At 40.6% G+C, this 18,220-nt stretch overlaps 1 protein-coding gene across 2 annotated transcripts in view; it reads right to left on the reverse strand.

The window, feature by feature from the left end:
• The window catches only part of spock1 (SPARC (osteonectin), cwcv and kazal like domains proteoglycan 1), a 152,473-nt gene extending 143,131 nt beyond the window's left edge, over positions 1 to 9,342 (reverse strand). The window contains exons 1-2 of one of the 2 annotated variants that reach the window (XM_050042361.1): positions 9,209 to 9,342; positions 8,479 to 8,613 (exon numbers count right to left, since the gene is read on the reverse strand). In XM_050042361.1, the coding sequence (XP_049898318.1) occupies positions 8,479 to 8,613 (135 nt within the window). In that variant the 5' untranslated portion in view covers positions 9,209 to 9,342. Of the gene's footprint in view, positions 1 to 8,478; positions 8,617 to 9,208 lie in introns of both variants that reach the window. The other variant, XM_050042360.1, reaches the window with a different exon arrangement.
• Positions 9,343 to 18,220: the final 8,878 nt, after the last annotated feature.

The following is an 18,220-nucleotide window of genomic DNA, read 5'->3' on the forward strand; positions in this document are numbered from 1 at the left end:
TTAGCGTGTTCCTGTAAACCTGACAGCATGCGAGCGGGGTGGAAGACAGGATTTGGGTTAGAAAAACGAGAGAAAAGGGAAAGGGAAGGAGGACAGGGACAAGAAAAGCCTCTTTTAGGAGAAACAAACAACAGGCTCAGAAGAGTGAAAACAACTTTTCCTCCTCTTGAGGATAAAAGTGGGTCTGCCTGAATGGCAATGACAGCTTTTCTGTCACTGTTTGCAGAGAGAGATTCTGATAAGAGACACAAGAGAGGAGAGGAGAGGAGAGGAGAGGAGAGGAGAGGAGAGGAGAGGAGAGGAGAGGAGAGGAGATTACACAACACAATGCGACCTGCGACAAAATTAATTCAGTCCAAAATAGGACTGAGGTTTAACACATGGCCCAAGACGAGACAAAAAATTGTCCACATGTTAGAGCTGCAATGATTGGTTAATTGAAAAATAATTAATCTCTAATTATTTTGATAATCGTTTAATTTTTCAGTCATTTTTTAGATAAAAAAAAATTTAAAAAAATTGTTGTTTTACGCTTCTTAAATGTGAGAATTTGTGGCTTTTCTTTGTCATTTATGACAGTAAATGAGGAGTCTTTGAGGTTTGGACAGTTGGTTGGACAAAACAAACAAATTTAGCTTCTTTTTTTTTACATTTTCTGTCATGATCCTGGGTTTGTTTATATTCTGTTATCCTATAGATTTTGTTTTGGAGGTTTCTGTTTATGTTCCTTGTTTCATGTTATTCATTCATGTTTAATCTGCTTCCTGTTTTATTTTGTAGATTCCCTCCTCGTGTATCATGTCAAGTTTTACTTCCTCCCTGTTCCCAGAGTCTTTCCTTCACACCTGTTCTGTATTAGTCCTGTTTGCTTCACCCTGGTGTTCCCAACCACACCCTTGTTGTTAGCCAATCTCCATTTCCCTCCTTTTGCCCGTGTCCCCCTAATCCAGCTGTGTCTCGTTCTTGTGATTAGTTTTCTGTTGTTAGGTATGGCGTGACCTGTGTGTCTCCCTTTGTTCTTTGTCAGTTCATACGTGTTCATTCCCGCGTTGATTCCTGTGCTCACCCCCGTATTCCTGGTGTCTTTCCCTGCTCCATTTCCTGCCTGGTTTTCTGTTTAGATTTGGGATTTGAGTTCATCGTATTATTTATTCATTTTCCATAACCGTCACCGGGGGGCTGGAGCCTATCCCAGCTGACACTGGGCGAGAGGCGGGGTACACCCTGGACAGGCCACCAGACTATCACACCTACAGACAATCTAGGGTCACCAATTTGGTCTTTGGATTGTGGGAGGAAGCTGGACTACCCGGAGAAAACCCACACTGACACAGGGGAGAACATGCAAACGCCACACAGAAGGGTTCCCCCACCCTGGGTTTGAAGCAGGAACCCTCTTGCTGTGCAGCAATGCAAACCACTGTACCACCATGCCGCGGTATTGCCTCAGTTGGTTTTCAGTTTAGTTTTGGTTCTGCTTTCATTTGGACTTCTAGTTACCTGCCTGTACCGGATGTTTTCTATCGGCTGCATTAAAGCTTGCTTTTTGTTAAAAATTCACCCTGCCTGTTAGTCTGCATTTGGGTCCTCCTTGAACTGATACATGACATAATCAAGAAAATAATCAGCAGATCAGTTGATAATGAAAATAATTGGTCGCAGCTCAACTACATACCCACTCGCCTGAGATTCATGACATCAGCAGTCCTGACGATCCGCTCTCGACACACATTCTCCATCAAACTTATGCTCCTGCTATACACAGACTCTCCGACACTAATGCTTACTGTACCTTTACCTCAATACAAACCACCCAATAATTTCCTCGCACCACATAAATCCACCAATAATAGGCTCGCTCAGGCCAGAATAGCACAATCGGCCTAAACTGGCCAGCTCAGCAATGCACACACCATAATATGTATTAGCTGACAGACGTCACCACTGTATAAAAAGCAATTACACCAGGAGCTTCTTAAACTGCTGTTCTCCAACCTTTCAATAAACTCCCCAATCGTTGAGTTCCAAATTATCAGTGTTTCCGCTTTTCACTGCGGAGACCACTTAAGATTGAGGTCGGCGGTTTTGATGCGAAAGGTGAACGAGGTGAAGTAATTAGGCGCATAATTTAGAAATAGTGAAGGACTATAATTATCAGCTAAAATTGTGCCTATTACTGTAAGAACACTTCAGGAAAAGTGTCTTCAGGTTCACAAAACTTATAAATATATTGAGTGTAAATCTGTCTGAGGAGAGTTACTGTAGAGAGAACGAATGCATTACCAGCACCATAAAGAGACAGTACGGAAATCACTGTAGTTACACATTGATGCACAGTCTCACCCCTGCATGCTGGTGCTACCAGATTTATATTGGTTAATAAGATCTTTTGTTTTACTGCTGCTGCTCCCACCGCTATTCCAGCAGGACCCTCCAATATTCACTCTCGTCCTGACCAGAATACTTTGATGTAGCCAACAACACCAGGCAGCTGCAGGCTTACAACAAAGTTGACCCTGCTTGAAACAGAAACACAGTCGAACTCAGCGCTGCATACAAATGTGTGTATATTCACTGCAGCTATACTTTATTTGCATAAAAGCTCATGAAAATTAAAGTGGAGATTGTAACCTAAGGAAAATGAAAAATACTGTTGGAATAAATTACAAGTGATTTGGCAAAAGATCAAGAGAGGTGGTCGAGCAAATTTAGAGATTAAGAAACTGTTTAATTGGTCAAAAACACTTAAATCCTCTAACAAGCTGAGCAAGCTCTGAACCGTCCGCAGAGCATACTGGAACTAAAGGCACTGCACCAGCAAAATGAAATAAGACGATTTTCCACAAGACAACTCAACTAATCAACGACAGTTATACAATGGCGGCGGGTGTGTGAAGAATTAGACGAGCTCAGCCAGCAAGCCTGTCCACAAACTTCAGTCTGTGGCCAATACAGTGTGTCATTTATTCCACAAATGTGTCCTTTTATTTCTGCAAACCAGCTGAAATCATGTCTGCTTCAAGTACACAAGCCAGTAACAAAGACGTTGCTTTTGACTGAGGAGAAATGTTTTAACTGACAAAATGTAATGGTAATGAAAGACATTTTATAATTTCCACTGCATGTCATTCCTCAGTAGAAGTGGACTAGAATAAAACTGTCTCCGTCTGCATCATATCTTCTAATAGTCGAGTTGTAAGGAATGTGCCTATAGGCAAAAGAATAAATCAAATGCTATTTTCCTTATGTTTTCAAGATACGCCACCTGATCTTTGACTGTTTAACTATTGCACCGGCTCCCCTGCCAACAAATGGACGCTCATACATTATGCAGGAGGGAGCAAGTGGCTCATCAGGGATGCAGAGTGAAACATGGCAGGCAGGGGAGAACAGCAGAGAGGAGGAGCCATGGGTGAGGGCAGAGGAGAAGGAGGAGGGAGGAGGGGGAGATAGAGAGGGCCATGGTTGAGGAAGCACAGGGTCATTCACAGCTCCAGAGACAGAGGAAGAAAATGAGTGAAAGGGAGAAGCGTGGAAGAAAAATTTGGAGTTCATGACTCGGTGAGAATTAAGTGGAGGGGTGTGAGACTGACTGAGTGACAGAGAGACAAGAGGGGGTTTTACAAGCAGATACTGTGCTTCACATGGTCAGGGTGGAAAGGACGAGACAGGATTTAGATGTGGTGGACAATTGTGACATCGAATCATGATGGTTTCATAGTTTTCATAATGAAGCTCACCTGATACCTGAATTAAAAAATAATGAAGAATTTCTGAAAAATTTGTCTGACACTGTTTTTATATGTAGATGCATTTTTTTGTTTTTTTTACCAAGGTTCGCATAAATCTTGCTATTAAAGATGTAGACAAAACCCTCCTAATGCTTGGTCAATGGCCCTTTAGCATCAGTCACCAACGCACAGAGGCACTCTTTAGCAGCATTACGAGACGACCACGGCAGCAGCATTTGTTGACGCTCCAGGCCAACTACTGTAGTATAAAGAGCAAGTCTGCATTGGGTGGATGGAACTGGAGGTGGATGGGTAAAAAGACTCTGGACTTTGACCCAGGAACCCGCTGTTTGTGTCCAGGGTGAAACCAGAAGTCAAACATGCTGTTTTAATAACAACATAGTGTGCTAGTATGTTTAGCATCATATGACCTTACATTATGTTATGTTAAGCCATGATGTTTTTTTCTAAACCTAACCATGTGCTTTTGTTGCCGAAACCCACGGAAGTAAATGTAAAAAACATTAGTTTTTTACCTATGTTCAGTTTGTTTTGAATAAGACTATTTGTATTTACGAATAGAAACTGATATTTTCCTGTGAAAAATTGAAGTTCATTGTAAAGAGAGCAAATATACATGCCATCCCTGATCGTCCAAAAGTGACCCAGGAGGCACACCTAGCACATCATGTGTTGATGAGATGGCCTACTGACCAAGCATTGGTATTCAACAAGTTGGAAGTGAGAATGTGTTGGACAAATTCATGTTCGTATACTGCAGGCAAGGTAAATATTATGCTAACTCACCACTGTATTCTGAATCATTTCAAGTCACATTCTTTGTAAATGTGGGCCGTTGCATCCAAACCTGCTCACAAAAATGGCCGGGGTTCTGAAAAGGTCTAGTGAACACCTAAATTTGCTTTGCTTATACCAACGTATGCATGTAAACTGAAAGACTTATTCAGTGATGGGGGACACATAGGCACTACCATTGTATTTCTCACAGGGAGAAGCTCCTTCACTGATGCTAGCTACCTCTTGGCTAGTACTGTTAGCTGTAACGTTAGCCTACTGGTTATTTGTCCCATAAGCCTGGCTGGTAACAGCATTCGAAGCTGACTGAATAAAGTTGGTCATCACATTATTATTTGAGTTTAAAGCTCTTTCTTTTCTTCTCCTTTCTTTAACGGAAGCCCAATTTATATGCAGGTCTTGAAATCGCAAACTCCAATATTAGGCATTTTAATAATGAAACAGGCCATATTTTACTAAAGCAACATTAAAAACTGTTTGTTTTATTGTTTTTTTAAGAAAGTGATGGGGAATATTTTGTTTCAAAATAAAATTTGGGTATCATTGTTTATATTTGAATGAACATGATCACTGCGGGTCACTATGGGCTCCCCTTAGCAGCTGGGCCTCAAAAAGCTTCTCCTTTCGTTATGGGATTTCAGTCCTAAATTTTCAAAATTTAAACCAGCTTTTTTTTGTCACCACAACTCTAAATAAGCCGTCATGGACATGTCACACAATACAATTTAAGACCATGACTGACAACCAGTGATTTCACCATACATTTCTCACAACCGTCAACTTATCGGGGAAAACTGCGGAGTGTAAAAGGGGTCTTTGAAGACAACATGATCACATCTACAGTACCTTGAGATCAGGCCTAAGATTTAGATGGTTGCAACTAAGATTGGTTGTTCTGTAGTTTGAAAATGACTCATAGAAATCCCTATTTCTCCTAATCTCAGGTCTTGCTGTCTGTGATAATAAAGGGTTTGGCACCGGAGAGGGGAGGAAAAAAATGAGGAAGACAGAATGGAGGAGGAGGAGAAGACACAGTGGGACAAAAGGCGGCCAATGTTGGAGGAGACAAATTACGACCAGCAGGTTTTTCCTATGTGATAGGGCAGACAATGCACACAGACGCACACGTAAACAGAACAGCAGGTTGGTAACATTGCTTGAAATATTAAACATAAATGTCACAGCCTTTCCCTCGATCCATTGCTCCTCTTCTCCCCTCCTTCCCCTCCCTCCTCTCCGCTCCTGTCCTCCGCCCTCCACTGACAGTTTCCTGTTAATGAGTTTCACTTGCACAGGAGACCACAGAGAGAAATAAAGAGTGGGCAGCATGTTCACACACACACACACACACACACACACACACACACACACACACACACTGCAGGTAGTAGAGCCCTGAGTGTATACAGACATGACTAATACTGACTCTCACATCGCCGATCCAGTGCTGTACGGAGAAGGCCGGCTCTAATAAGGCCAAAGTTAGCCCACTGTCTCCTGAAATCTCTGGAGAACACGTTAGCAGGCAGCAAAGGACATCGTCATGTTAGGAGTATGGTATCAAAATGAAAAGCTGGCGGTTACACTGCTGTCACCATCAGCCCGATGACGACTGCTTAGACTGGAGACTGTGTTAGTTTAGCATTGTTGAGGCCAGAGCCGGGGCTGGCAGGAAGATTGTGGGAGTCAACATATTCTGAGAAGAACACAAGCTTGTTCTAAGTCTATCCCAACACCAAGAGTAACTAAAGTCATTATGTTCATGACATGATGGATTCTGTGTAAATACAACCAGCCCCTTTAATTCTCCCTTAAGTAGCTGTAAGGTTGTTAAAACCACACCGTCTGGCAGCATCACATATATTCTCTTCAAGCTCCTCACTGAAGCTGTATAATGTTTACACTGAGTGAAGTATTCACATCCAAGACTGCGTGTTTGCATGGCTGCACCATTCCATCAAATGGCAGTCAGATGGATGTGTTGTGCATAATTTCATACACATTTCCCCCAAATTAACTATGATATATTTGGCATCTTTCAAAACAGCCCAGTCTCCAGAATAAATGTTGGCATTCTACATTGCTGTAAACCATGGATGTTTCCATACGTGTGCGGAGTTTGCATGTTCTCCCTGTGTCAGCGTGGGTTTTCTCCAGGTGCTCCGGTTTCCTCGTACTGTCCAAAGACATGCAGGTTAATTGGTGACTCTTAATTGGCCGTAGGTGTGAAACTGAGCGTGAATGGTTGTCTGTATGTGATAGCTTTGTGATAGTCTGGTGACCTGTCCAGGGTGCACCCCGCCTCTCACCCAATGTCAGCTGGGATAGGCTCCGGCGATCCCAAACAGGATAAGCGCTTACGGAAACGAATGTTGTGACAGTGATCTTAAGTGCGATATCGTAGGTAACTGGACTTGCTTGAGTTTCTTGAAGACTCAAGCAAGTCTTCTCATCCAAACGTCTTCAAGAAACCCAAGCAAGTCCAGTTGACTACGATATAGCATTTAAGATTACCATGACCTGGATGACTGAGAATCTTCACCAACATGTTGCGACAGTGCTGTAGTTAACTTGAAGTTAGGTTTAGGCACAAAAACAACTTGGTTAGGGTTAGGAAAACACCATGTTTTGGCTTTAGATACCCAGCTAGACGTGTCCTGACATCTCATTAAAAATGAGTTGTCTGTCCATTTGTTGGTCTCCAACAGTGGTGACAAACCCAGCTCATACACATGTAATCTGAATTATGTCACTTTAGAAATGCTGATATGATGTGTATGAAATTTGTAACATATCCGTGCTTTGCAGAAACCCAAAATGCCAACATTTATTCTGGAAACTGGGCTGTTGAAAACGCGTGGGTTTGAACAATGTGGCTGCACAGCAACTGGCAGAAAATGTGCTTTAGTTCTTACTTCACAATAATTAAACCTACATGTTGGTGTCACTGCAGAGAATCGTGCCCAGACTTCCAAGGGGCTTTCAGCAAGATTATATGAAGCACCTTCTGTATTCACTAAGTTTTTCTTCAACTCAAAGCTTAAGGCTGTTCTTCAGAGCATCTCACAGACGGTTTAAACCATTGCAACCAAGGTTTCAAATCTTGACCCAAATCTCGGACAATTGCGGTGTTTATCCGAGTGTAAGACACTTGTGCATCAATACTGTGTGTGTCTGTATTGACTTGATGGCACATTGAGTGAGCTGGCCTACAGTTGACTGAAGAGCTATCATGGCCACTTCTGAGGAAGCAATATCATCCAATTTATGGCTGATATCCCTGAAGAAAGGAGCCTCGATGATTCACCATAATGGACTTACGTCTGACATGGACCTCTGCACATGGGTGCACTAGCTTCTGTGTCTACAACAGACTTCACATGTACTGTATGTTCTTTTTCTTAACAGAAATACCAAACTGAAGCCATTACTGCAGAGGTTGTTCCGGATGTTGACTGTAATAGATGATCAATTATCAGCGATAAAATCCCAGCGTTCTGGTACAGCTACTTGAAAATGTAATGAAATAACAACATTTCTTAATGTCAACATTGGCAGGTAAAAACAGTTGATTTGTTTGGGGAAATCATTCAGTCAGTCAAATCATAAGCTCTGAAGTTTTTTCTTTCTTCTCTCCATCAGATGCAGAACTCTGATGTTCTCTGTCTATGAGTCTGCTTCTCTTTCAACCAGGATCTGAACCTGCTGAGTTTCTACAAGGTGGATTATGCCTGCTGGCAAGTGCTCAAGTACTCACAGGGTGTATCAAGGGCGTAGTGTGCTTTTCTCTCTCTCTCTCTCTCTCTCTCTCTCTCTCTCTCTTACACACACACACACACACACACACACACACACACACACACACACACAAAATGAAGCTAATTATGGTGCTCCTTTTGGCTAGATGTTGTGTCTCTCAGTTCAAACTCACATCTCTGAATCTGTTCCAGGATCTGTCCTTGTTGTATTGAGCCACGGTGCTCAGCCATTTGTCGTTATTGTTACCGGAGACCGCCGTTTCTCTGCTCAGCAAGAGAGCCACGACAGGTAGCAGAAAGAAGAACATCTTCTGAAAGCAAAGACACAGAGAGAGAGAGAGAGAGAGAGAGAGAGAGAGAGAGAGAAAGAGGGAGAGAGAGAAAAACACAGGGGCATTAGACGGATAGTGAGAAAACAAATGCAGAGGAAGAGGAGGATGCAGCAAAGTGTTTAGAAGAGCAGCATGAAGTGAGATAGAGCACTTTACAGAACACACAACTCTCACATTGTGACGCAGGATGGGTCAGGATGTTAAAAAAAAAAAAAAAAAAAGCAGAGGAACCGAGCCACTGTTTGTGACTGCAGAGTGCTCATTTTATCAAATTGCTGATCCGTCTTCTAATCGGATTATAAACATTGGAGAGTTGTCACCGCGGCAGATGGGGGGCACCGTGAAACGATTAGCTCGCGAGCTTCCCCTCCGCCAATTTAAAAAGCAATTAGCGGCGTCAACACTATTGGCGCCCCCACGGAGCTTTGTCTTGGCTCTCATCTGCTTTCTCCTCCATCCAGCAGCGAGCAGCACCATGAAAGTCGACAACTACTCACTTTCATTTCCAGTTTATATTTCTTTGATAAGAACAAAAAAATCACCAAAATGACAGCAGCGGTGCTTCACCTACCTGGGATAGTTCGTTGGTGTCCAATGTGAAGGATTCCCGGGGGTAAATAAGTCCACGGCCCCGGGCACTCCGGTGGCACCCGACTGCTTTGTAGGATTGACGGCAAAAAGGGAGCTGCGAGGACGAGCGGACCGGGAGCTTTCTCCTCCTCCTCGGTCACCAGACACCGCCTCCTTTCTCTCCTCCTCTCCCTCTCTCTCCAATACGCACTCACCGTGTCATTGATTTTAAGCAGGGGGGATTTTTTTTTTTTTATGTTCGCACCAGAGCGCGAGCAGGATTTGGGAGCCGTGTCACACAGCTGTTCCAGGCTGTACACACATTTCATTTTAGTCACGCGCCTCTCTTGTGAAATTCAAGCTCGTGTCCAGTATAGTAAATATAATTAAGACGCACACACACCGTAAAATCAGCGCTGTGTTGGTGCGTGAAGCGCCTCCAGCTCGGGCTGATCCGCTGAGGGCTGCGCGCCTTTCAGCACCATGGACAGAGGCTGGACACACCAGACGCTCCTTTTTTTTAATGAAAACACAATTCATAAATGGGCCACATAACTAGGGCGTTCATTTTGGGGGGATATAACGATATATGTTTAAATATTTAATCTGCAACTCTGCTGAGGCTCACTCGGGGTTTTTTTCCCGCTTTGGCAACACTTGTTTCTCCTTTTTTCTCTCTTTGCATAATGTGTGTCTGGATGTGTGTGTGGAGTTCAGAGAGAAGATTGTGTCTGCTGTTCAGTAAAGCTGTGGCGCTACTGTTGGTGTCAGTGTGGTGAGGAGGACCATGGATGGATTACGGTGCTGCGGGCACAGGATTAGGGGCCCAAACTCTTCGGTCCCCTGGGCCTTTACCTGCAATTTGTCACTCAAATTTACATGTACTGGCCAGGAAAAGACTCAAAATGTGCACAGAGAGATGCAAGGGAACTGCCAAGAGACACAAATCTACTGTACAAAGGAGCAAAACAACCACAGAGAGACACAAAGCAACCAAAAATGACACAAAATGATCTCAAAGAGACACAAAATGACCAAAAAAAGGTACAAACCGACCATTAAGAGTCACAAAATGACCCCAAAGAGACACAAGATGACCGCAAAGAGATGCAAAATTACTGTAAATAGACAAACTAATAACAAAGAAACACAAAATGACCCCAAAGAGACACAAGATGACCGCAAAGAGATGCAAAATGACTGTAAATAGACAAACTAATAACAAAGAAACACAAAATGACCCAAAAGAGACACAATATGACTACAAAAGACACAAAAATGATTGCAAAGAGACACAAAACAACCACAAAGACGCACAAAACAACTAAAAACGACAAAATGACTTCAAAGAGACACAGAGTGACCCAAAAAGGTACAAACTGACCTTAAAGAGTCGCAAAATGACCCCTAAGAGACACAAGATGACTACAAAAGGCAGAAAATAACCCGAAAGAGACACAAAATGATCCAGAAGAGACACAAAAATTATTGCAAAGATGCACCAAATGATCAAAAAAGACACAAAATTATTACAGAGACATAAAAAAAAGACAAAAAAAAGACACAAAGTGACCTTAAAGAGACAAAAACATTAAAAACATTCAAAAGAGACACAAAATATCCCCATTGACACACAAAGTGCTCTCAACAAGACAAAACGACCACAGTGAGTCATTAAAATCACAATAAAAAGAGGCAAAAGTGAGAAAAAACAAAAGACCAAAAAAGAATAAAGTAATAAAACCACAACAAAGTCTGTGTCTATCTTGCTCCTGTTGAGGACAGGTGATGGGGTCTTACCCATATCTGTGCCTAGGGGCCCATCATCTCATATCTACCTGTGAGTAGGAATGTCGCATCACTCTCCTTTTCTTGTTGTTCAGTCCAGCTCTGTCTCATTGACTTGTTTTGGCACAAAGGAAGGCAGGAGTTTGGTTCAGCTCCTAATCTTCCTCAGTTTCACATAAAGTCCTGCTCTGGCTGACATCACAATTCTCTGTTGTATTGCTTGCACTTCTGGAAAGTATTACCAGTATTAATCTAGTTGGGAACAGTAGTCAAAAGAAAGATTGCAGTTTCCTTTTACAATTCTGTATTCATCTCAACCTGCTATGTTACAAAACTCACTGCCCCTACAAAGATTTTTTATATCTGTATTTGCTTGTGCTATTTTAATGAGTCTGGATTGTTTGTCAGCCAAAGTTCATTGCTGTTTTTTCCACCAGGGAAGCTAAACCTTATAGGTTATATGCCTACTGCACTTTTTCTTTTTATTTCCTTTTCTTGGTCCAGAATCAGAGCTTATTAAAAATGAAACAGGTTAAACACAAAGAAGTTATATGTGCGAGTATGCAATTGTGTTTGCTGCAATGTGAAATTGCCAGATCCAGTCAAGTGACCTTCCAAAACCTTCCTTTATGAAATACTGTATTTGTTTCATGTGTGTCCACATTATGTGAAGTTTTAAGCATTAATTGGGAGGAGAATTCTCGTCACATGAACAAGCCTCGCTAGTGTTTTGGTGTCTGGTGTCAAAACAGGATCGCTCCTGCAGGCCTGTGAGGTTTAATGAAGCAGTTAAACACTGCGGGTGGAGGAGCTGTTCATGCTGCTGAAGTTTTTTAATCCTGGTTGCAAAATTAAAGAACCCAACTAAAACATCAGAGACTATTTTGTTTTTACATGATTATGCTAGGATTAAAACACTAACTAATATGTTTAATAAATATATTTTATTTACAGTATATAACCTTTATCTAACCAGGAATAAAAGACTGATTGAGATTAAAAATCTCTGTTTCAAGAGTGTCAGTTAACATGGTTGCAGACTTATAAAAACAGTCTAACATCTACAGCTGGATGTGCCAGCTGCCAAGTCATTTAGTATTACTTTAAATGCGTCCAGTGATCAAGCTCTTGAAGATTCAGGTAATGCTGCAACTGATTCCAAGCCGAGGAAGCACCATATTTAAAGGCCTCATGTGTAGGATTTAGTGGTGCATAAAGGTGATGTTGCATATTGCAACCCAACACGATCTCACTCCAAAGTCATTAAATCTGGCACTTGGGCAGTGACTTGCGACGTCAGACACTAACTAAAAAAGCCATCCTTTAATGTTGGCATGATAGGGCATGATGTAGGGCGAGTGGGACAGGTGGTGGATGGGTCCACCAAACACAGACTTTCACTCGCAAGAGCAGTGTTCACATCCTGTAACATTCTACCGCCAAACCCTGTCCTTTTTGCCAAACCTAACCACGTGTTGTGTTGCCTCAACCTAACCATGTGTGTTTGTTGCTGAAGAAATAAAAACATCACTTCCCGTTGTTGTACTGACATAGTGCTTTTATTTTGAAAGAGACTGTATGCAAGCGCTAAATTTCCTGTGAAAACGGAAGTGTATTTTGAAAGAAGACGATGCATGTGACAGGCAGAACTTGACATGGCGTCCCAGAGCATCAACAGCCAACGCACCCAGGGTGGCTTACATGGAAAGTCCATGACTGAATGTTGATATGTGACGAGGTCGGAGTGAGAATGTGTTGTGCAACCAAGTACAACTTCTCAAGTGTGCTAAGCATGTAGGAGAACTACTGTGGTTGATGCAAAAATGTGAATGGCCCTATCTAGAGCCAGTGTTTGGTTTGTCCTTTCTGGGCTACTGTAGAAACAGCACAGCAGACTTAATGGAAAGGGACCTGCTCTGTGTGTAAATACTAACAGCTCTTTGTAACAAAAACACGATGATTCTTATTTTCAATAATAAAACCATAGTGATGATTATTATGATGCCCCTGAATCCCACGCACTGGACCTTTAGACATTCTTTCCCAGTTCAGTATGGACTTCAGGGACAGTTAATCAGAATAACTCCTGCAGCCGATATCTGTATGTTGAAAGGAAACAACCCGAGACAGCCATGAATATGCCGATGGATATGTCTCTGTGTGAACAAGGCAGACAATTCGGCCTGAGCATACAGTACATGGAGCAATGTGCATACAATTAAAGTAGTTATTGGTAATGTGTTATTTCGAGTAGCAGCTGAGTCAGAGTTTACTGCATTAAAGATGTGGCCAGTTTCCAGACTCACATATACTGATGAACTTACCATTAGCTGCCTCTCATTAACACTGTGTTTAGCAATTATGTGTCCTATTAATAATTAGCAGTTATTAGTGTGGCTCCACAGTGGTGATATGTTTTCCTGATCTCCAGCAGTCTGGCTCCTCTATTCAGTTTGAAAAGATGAGCTCAAGTGCTCCAAGGCCATCACACATAACATTTACTGTATTTATGTGTGGCTGCATATGCATGAGCATGCATGAGATCAACAACGGCGTGGCGATGGCTGATACATTCCACTGATTTTGAGTGACTGACTTTGTGTCCTGGTAATATACAACAGTCACATCCACATCATAAAGCTAATGGATTGAGGTGAAGGTCTGCATAATACAGGCTAATAATGAGACCTTCCTCTTTAAAAACACGTCTCTCACTGAGCCATCTTATACTCTGAAGCACTGTGTGAGTGCTGGAATTGGAAAGTCCAATAAGCAGCTTATGAGCTGAATGATTATGAGACACTTGATTTTGACATTTAGAGGCTCTTACAAGACATTTATATGCAGTATATGTTAATAGTTATGTAGCCGGTGTTAAATGGGTACTCTGACATTTACAGTAAATCTGGGTAAAGTTGGGACACTTGAAAATGACATCGAGCATTTGTCCTTCAGCTGCTGCAGAGTGACATGTTTACAGAGCTCTTTTCAGATTTGAGCCTTTTGGCTCCAGAGAGACTTTAAGATGTGGACAACGCCTATAGATTTGCTCCAAAGGGCTATGAGATGTATGTATTTTATTTAATTTCATTTTATTTAATTGTGTCATGCCAACATTTTTTTGACTGGGTCCATCCCACATGGGATTACAGGACAACATATCACGTACTCTGGTCTTGCATGTATGTACAAACATGGGAAAGGAAAGACATGAAATGCAAACAAACTAAAAACAAAATAGAAACAATATCCCAAAATGAATTGATCACATTAGGAACTACCAACCATGTCTTTATCTTGATAAAGAGCCTTTTTTTTCTCCCAGGCTTTCTCCAGATAACTGACTAATTTATATGTATCATATGTGAATAGCCATCTCAGTCATTGTGCGTCATCTATATTTGTCATATCCATTTTTAAAAATATAATGTTCACAGTGTAATTAATTATTTAAACACAACCTCCTGAGATCCAAACTTTTGTTTGGTATGCATTTTTAATTTCTTAGTGGGACCACATAAGTATAAAAAACCCAGTCCCAGTGTCCTAAAGCAAGTAAATAAGGTCCCAATACCCTTCAGGGAGCTGATGATAAATTCCCAATGTCTTAAAACAAGTACTTTTTAATTAACAGAGTCTTAGTTGTTACTGTTTGTTTGCTCCAAATATTATTAATCTTAAACAAGTTTCAACTATGAAATGTGATCAGATTTTGTACCTTGTCCACTTTTGTGCCGGTTCGGCTGCAGACTGACTTGGCAGAGATGGCTCTCATCTTGTCTTTACATGGATTAGTGTATTGTAGTCTTACCACCACTAGATGGCACATAAAAGTGTCCACAAATGAGGACAACAGGTCAAAGTTAAGCAGAATGAAGTAGAAGGTCCAGTAAACCCACAGGGTTTGACACAGGGTCTCATTTAACTATTTTTTATCTAAAGCACTTAAAGGAGCAGCGTCTAGGATTTAGTGGCATGTGAGTGAGGAGCAAACTATTACTAATTACTATTACTATCAAAAGAACCATTTTTGACCAAAAATAAAAATACAAAAAAATCTGTGTGGAGCAGCAAAACATATTTGAGCCTTATATTGAAGGTAACATAAGTCTAAATTAGCTCATACTACTAGTCTAAATGAGCATTCATTTATATGTTTTACCACAAGATAACTACTCTGCAGGGCACTATTTATGATTATTTGGTGCTTTAACTTTGCAGAGCTGGCAGTGAAAGCAAACAAATCTGTCCACACACTTCTAAATTCTCTATTTTATTTCAAGACTTTTTGGGATTTGGCATCCAACCAGCTAGGGAATCTCAAGACTAGCCAAGACTAGGTGCCAGGCAGTAGATGTATTACACACATTTAGTTGTTGAAATGTTAAGACAATTTTTTATTCGGCACAAAGGCTTCAGATTTTTACATTTTGAGAATGTAAGAATTCCTTTACAACATTGATAAATAAGATTTAAAATAATCGTAAGTCATTTCCGTATGATTTTTTTTTGTCAAGGCCACAGGATGCCACTGGAGAGGGGCTAAAGAGCCACATGTGGCTCCAGAGTATAGTGTAGATGACCTAGCATAAACTCTTATTGTTTGAATATGTGGTGTACGTGACCTGAGCTGGTTGTCTGAATGACAGGAAAGCAGTAGGTTAAGTGACGGGAAACACCCTTTCATGTGTACTTGAAAGCTGTAGGTTTGTCAACTGATACTGCTTGTTTGTCAGACACTATAAATTGTCATGATGTACTAATTCAGTGGCTTTTTCATGAGAAAACCCTCAAATGTCCAATCCTGTGTTTTGAGTGTCTTTATTCTCTACAGTAGCCACAGGGTGCCTTCCCTTGCCCTAAATCCTACCTATAAAATACTGATGTTTAAGAAGAACTAGAGTCCATGGTCTTAAACATCAGAAAAATATGTCACCAGATGGAACCATTAGAGTCACACTTTGAATAGAAAACCAAGTTACATATACTGTATGTTCATCATTTTATCCTTCTTCATTGTCACTGTGTTGTTACAGCAGCTTAGCCATGCAGAGACTCACCACTGTCTGAGTTCAAAGGATTCAATCCAGGCCCACTTCTCCTGATTTCCTGTCCCTCTTTTTCTCTAAATCCCAGCATCCACCAGGGGGGACTCGCAAGATGAAGGATAAGAACAGCTGTAGGGGATCCAATTTTGAATAATAAAGATCAAAATATATGAAACAAAGCAAAGGGGAGCCGTGGACCCGGCGATAAATTTACTGTTGTACATCCCTCACATTGCCGATGCAGATGGAGATAGGGAAAAGAGGGAGGGGAGGAGAGGAGGAAAACAAAAATGATGAAACAAGATTAAAGTTGTGCGTGTGTGTGTTTTGTGTGTTGGAGACAGGCGAGAGTGAAACGAGATGGGGGAGCGTGCGGGTGATGTTTGAAAGCGAGCAGTGGGGTGTGATAGACTGTTTCTTAATGAGCTGTGTGTCTGTAACTTAACTTGTGCATGAGAACTTCAGTTCCACTTGAGCGACTCCGGAGAAAAGCTCTGTCAGCCTGCCTGAGAAATGGACCATGATCATAAAGCATATCAGCCTCCTAGATGATATCTGCCTGGGCTGTCCCACTGTGCAAGGTGCAAAATGTTGCAAAACATAGCATTTCCATCAGACAACAATTCATATTTCTGCCAGGTGCTCTTGGGGGCACTCATAAATCCAATCATACATCTGACGTTCCACATAGGATGAAAAGAGAAAACTCATAGAGCATGAAACCCACCAGCAAATGGGATAAAGAGTATAAATGTCTCAGATGTTTTTATTCACTGGGTACGTATCCTAATCAGTTCCTCATCACGGGCTTCAGTGACAGTAAACATGTTGTTAACTTGCCCAATCTAAAAACAGGACTAATCTACATCCAAATAATAATGGGATATAATTTAGCATGTAAACACATCTGACTTTGTTTTTTAGAAACAACCCACCAATGGGCTTTGATGTTTTCCTCTGTGATTTGGGCACTACTGCATTTATATGTCATCTTTTTCAAAGCAAAGAGATGGGTGCTTTTTTGTCATTTCCCTTGATATCTGTGTGAAAAGCTGGTTTGTCAAGGTTTGGGAAAAGTTCTAAATGATCACAGCATTTCTTTGTTCAGCTGAAAAAGGAGTTTTAGCCTCAAATATGAGAAGTGACCAGCTGAAAAAAAGAAAGGAAAACAATATGAAAAGGCCCTAAACAAATTGATTAAAAGAGGACACATTTATACTTAAAAAGTATGTCAGCTCGTTTTGATTTTTTTTCTCCACTAAGACATCATTAGAGGATGTGACATCACAGCTACCAACACATAAGAGCATAAACTGTTTTAAATGAAGTGTAAATAATGTTAAAGGTTGACACTGTGATGTTTTAGTTTCAGATAAGTGAACTTTGTTTGGCCTTTGATTACAAGAGAGGTTTATAGACATGCACTGTTTTATCCAGGCAGCTGCGGAGAAAGGTCCTAGTTGAATAATACTAATGATACAAATGATACTAATGCTAATTATGTTAATACTAGTGCTACTGCTACCACCACTGCTAATGAGAATTATAATATTAATAATAACAATGATAATAATAAGAAGACTACTACTACTACTACTACTACTACTAATTACTAAAATACTAATAATAATAACATTACATTATTATTATTAGTAGTAGTATGCATTTTATTTATAAGTGCCTTTCAAAGCAAACAAGGACACTTCACAAGACACAGTTTAAAAGAAAAAAAAAAGCAGTGTATCTGTACATCATGAAATCAAACAAAGCCTTCAAATACAATAATAAATTAAAATAATCTAATAAATAATATTATCTATTGTTTAATATCATCTAATAAATAATTATCTGCATTGATTCTATACATGCATGTGCAAATGATCTAAACTAAACTAAACTAAACTAAACTAAACTTAACTAAACTAAACTAAACTAAACTAAACTAAACTAAGCTAAACTAAACTAAATTAAACTAAACTAAACTAAACTAAACTAAATTAAACTAAACTAAACGTAATTTAACTAAACTAAACTTAATTTAACTAAACCGAACTAAACTACACTAAATTAAACTAAACTAAACCTAATTTAACTAAACTAAAGTAAATTAAACTAAACTGAACTAAACTAAACTAAACTAAACTAAACTAAACTGAACTGAACTAAACTAAACTAAA

Source organism: Epinephelus moara, chromosome 4, assembly GCF_006386435.1.
Source record: "Epinephelus moara isolate mb chromosome 4, YSFRI_EMoa_1.0, whole genome shotgun sequence".
NCBI classification, from domain to species: domain Eukaryota; kingdom Metazoa; phylum Chordata; class Actinopteri; order Perciformes; family Serranidae; genus Epinephelus; species Epinephelus moara.